The sequence below is a fragment of the Cottoperca gobio genome, chromosome 8, assembly GCF_900634415.1.
Source record: "Cottoperca gobio chromosome 8, fCotGob3.1, whole genome shotgun sequence".
NCBI classification, from domain to species: domain Eukaryota; kingdom Metazoa; phylum Chordata; class Actinopteri; order Perciformes; family Bovichtidae; genus Cottoperca; species Cottoperca gobio.
The window spans coordinates 10,839,398-10,842,327 of record NC_041362.1 but is presented as its reverse complement, the minus strand read 5'-3'; the positions used below and the strand labels follow the sequence as shown (position 1 = coordinate 10,842,327).

General features: G+C 39.4%; 1 protein-coding gene across 2 annotated transcripts in view; it reads left to right on the top strand.

Moving 5' to 3' along the window:
* The first annotated feature begins 1,550 nt into the window (after positions 1 to 1,550).
* Positions 1,551 to 2,930, top strand: part of slc5a11 (solute carrier family 5 member 11) — a 6,436-nt gene continuing 5,056 nt past the window's right edge. Inside the window, exons 1-6 of one of the 2 annotated variants that reach the window (XM_029438048.1) lie at positions 1,551 to 1,658; positions 1,992 to 2,063; positions 2,204 to 2,308; positions 2,426 to 2,485; positions 2,574 to 2,678; positions 2,809 to 2,914. In XM_029438048.1, coding sequence (XP_029293908.1) covers positions 1,551 to 1,658; positions 1,992 to 2,063; positions 2,204 to 2,308; positions 2,426 to 2,485; positions 2,574 to 2,678; positions 2,809 to 2,914 — 556 coding nt within the window. The remainder of the gene's footprint in view (positions 1,659 to 1,991; positions 2,064 to 2,203; positions 2,309 to 2,425; positions 2,486 to 2,573; positions 2,679 to 2,808; positions 2,915 to 2,930) is intronic. The other variant, XM_029438047.1, reaches the window with a different exon arrangement.

Genomic DNA, 2,930 nt, shown 5'->3' with positions numbered 1-2,930 from the left:
GGAATGAAATCTACTTTTGCCAAGTTGTCTTTGTTTTTAAGATTTTGATGGAAAAGAGGTCTTTCAGAGAAAAATAGTGTAAGCGCTATTGACGGGGACAAGAGGAATCACAGCAGAGGCCTGGCATACTTTGTTTCTACATTTCCTGAAACTCTTGGAAGGTACATTATCATCATCTTTACAACTGCTGCTGACACACCTGCTATTGCTGCAACCACGTTATCTGTCCTGCTGCAGAAAAATCTCAGATTACCATTTGTTTTTGTGAGATAAACCTACACACGCACAAGCACAGACACACACACACACACGCACACACACACACACACACACACACAGACACACACAGACAGGCATTGCCCTTACCTTGTTTAAATATCATGACATCACTGCATGTCTTCTTTGTAATTTGCATGACTTGTTCATCTTCCCCATTAGCAGCAGCGGAAGCAGCCTTTATCGCTCTGTTAATAGCGATAATCATTTACATTTTAAACTTTGTCGTGCAAAGGTTAAAGTGGAATTTGATCTTTTGGCAACCGAAGGAAACATGACTAACGAGAGATACCAGGGGATCTTCCTCATGTAATTTGTGACATGCTGTGTTGTTTGGGCCAGAAAACTCAGCTCAAGGATACACAGTGCGACAACTTACTGAAAGGTGAGTTTATTTACCAGATAGTACTATCAATACATAGCCTGAAGATGGTAAGAGACTGAATTGCTGTAGATTTTCAGAAAGTCTAGCATTTAAGATGGAAATAAGTCAAGTTTAATTTCATGTATAATTTCAAGTGCCACAAAGTGCTTCACGGATGTGTCAAAGTGCAATATCTGTATCTTCACTTGCTGATAGAAGTGCACTTTATAACATTAAGCTGCGTTTCACTCCTCAGCCTATAACAACAGTACAGAAGGTTTAGTAATCATGTGTCCAATTACTGACACATTGTAATATTGTGTAAATTAATAAAATAATGATGCCGTTGATCGATTATGATGCAGTGTGTGTTGACTAACTCGGAAGCGTGGGTTCACAATTTTTGAGTCTACTAGTGTCTTAAAATACTAGTCAGGTGCCCATATGTACATTTAAACAATGATTGATGTAACCGTTCCTCCTGTTCATACTGGCTATTAAGTGATCACTTTAAATCCCAGCCCACAGTCCTCATTCTGTGCAAAAATAATAAAGTTTAAAGTCAAAATGACACTTCAGGCAATCAGACAACTTGAGTTAATATCTATCAAAGTAAAAATCTTTAGTACAAAAGAATAAGGCATTATGTTCAATAAACTCGTCAAACGTGTACGTGTAACTACATCTGTCAGATAAATGTAGTCGAGCGGTAGAAAGTAACATATAAAAATAGTACCTCTAACTTACGTACACATTACTATACAGTAATGCTTCTGTCATGAATTATTCAAGATTTAATAGGCTTAACATTTGATTTCACTACTCACTATCACAGCAGGGGAGATAATTTGTTAATTTCTTTAAATTCTAGATGACATTTGACCTTACAAAAGGCCGCCAAGGGACCAGCATGTCCCCGTCTCCATCGCCCTCCCCAGTGGGCAGAACTACCCTGGGTACTGTGGACATCGTGGTGCTGGTAGTCTACTTTCTGCTGATTCTGGCTGTTGGATTCTGGGTAAGTACAGGAAAAACAGGTCTTTGTTCTAATACCTTTACCAAACATCTTTACAATGTGAGTCTGACTGAACACTGAAGCCTTAAAAGGTCAACATCGAGAGGACAACCATTCAATGGGCCGTTCTCACAGCAGACATTTGGATTTGTCATTGTGCGGTCGGAAAAGCATACGAATAACATTAACGTTAATTTCATTATTTAAACCCGAGCCTTTCTGTGACGAGTCGAAAAGTCTTCTGGCTTTAGCTGAATTAAAGAAAAATATCTCCAAAGTGTGATCTCAGATTTTGGTACTTGTTTTGCTTTAAGAGGTTTCTCGTTTTTCTACCAGTCAATGTGGAGGACAAAGCGCAGCACGGTGAAAGGATATTTCCTGGCTGGGAAGAACATGACCTGGTGGCCGGTAACTCAAACAAATCGTTTCTGTTTTGTTTTTCACTAGTGCATTTTAACACTTTAAAAGTTAGATCCAAAGAGTCAAAATGTTGCAGTTCAAAGTGTAATACTGACTCGATCCTAATTCTGACTCTTATCTATGTTTAGGTGGGTGCCTCGCTGTTTGCCAGTAACATTGGCAGTGGACATTTCATCGGCCTGGCAGGGTCAGGAGCTGCAGCAGGAATTGGGGCTATTGCATATGAGTGGAATGTAAGAGATTGTATATTATGCCCTTAAGAACTAATGTATAAAAACAAGTTCAGTATGAAATGTTGAACTTAGTTGCTGTTTTTAAAGTGTTCAGAGTTCATTTTTGGTAATCGACAGGGTATGCTGATGGTGCTGCTGCTAGGATGGCTCTTCCTGCCCATTTATGTCGCCTCTGGGGTGAGGGCGTCTACACGGGAAACATCACACACATTTTGTTCATTTATTCCTTTCATATATAATCATCTTTGAACTCTTTCATCTCCAGGTGGTGACCATGCCAGAATATTTGCAGAGGCGGTTTGGTGGTAGAAGAACCCAGATATTTACAACTGTCCTATGTTTATTTATTTACATCTTTACAAAGATATCGGTATGATGCACATCTCCCACAATTCTCTACTGTTTCTAGACTGTAACATATAAGTATATTTGTATTTCTGCATGTATTTGAAAGCTGTTGTGTTTGTATTTTCTCTCTTGTGTGATATGTTTCTTGTCAGGTGGACATGTATGCTGGTGCTCTGTTCATTCATCTCGCCTTACAATGGAACATCTACGTTGCTGTGGTGTTGCTGCTGTCAATCACTGCTCTCTACACTGTAGCAGGTGACCTTTTCGTCTC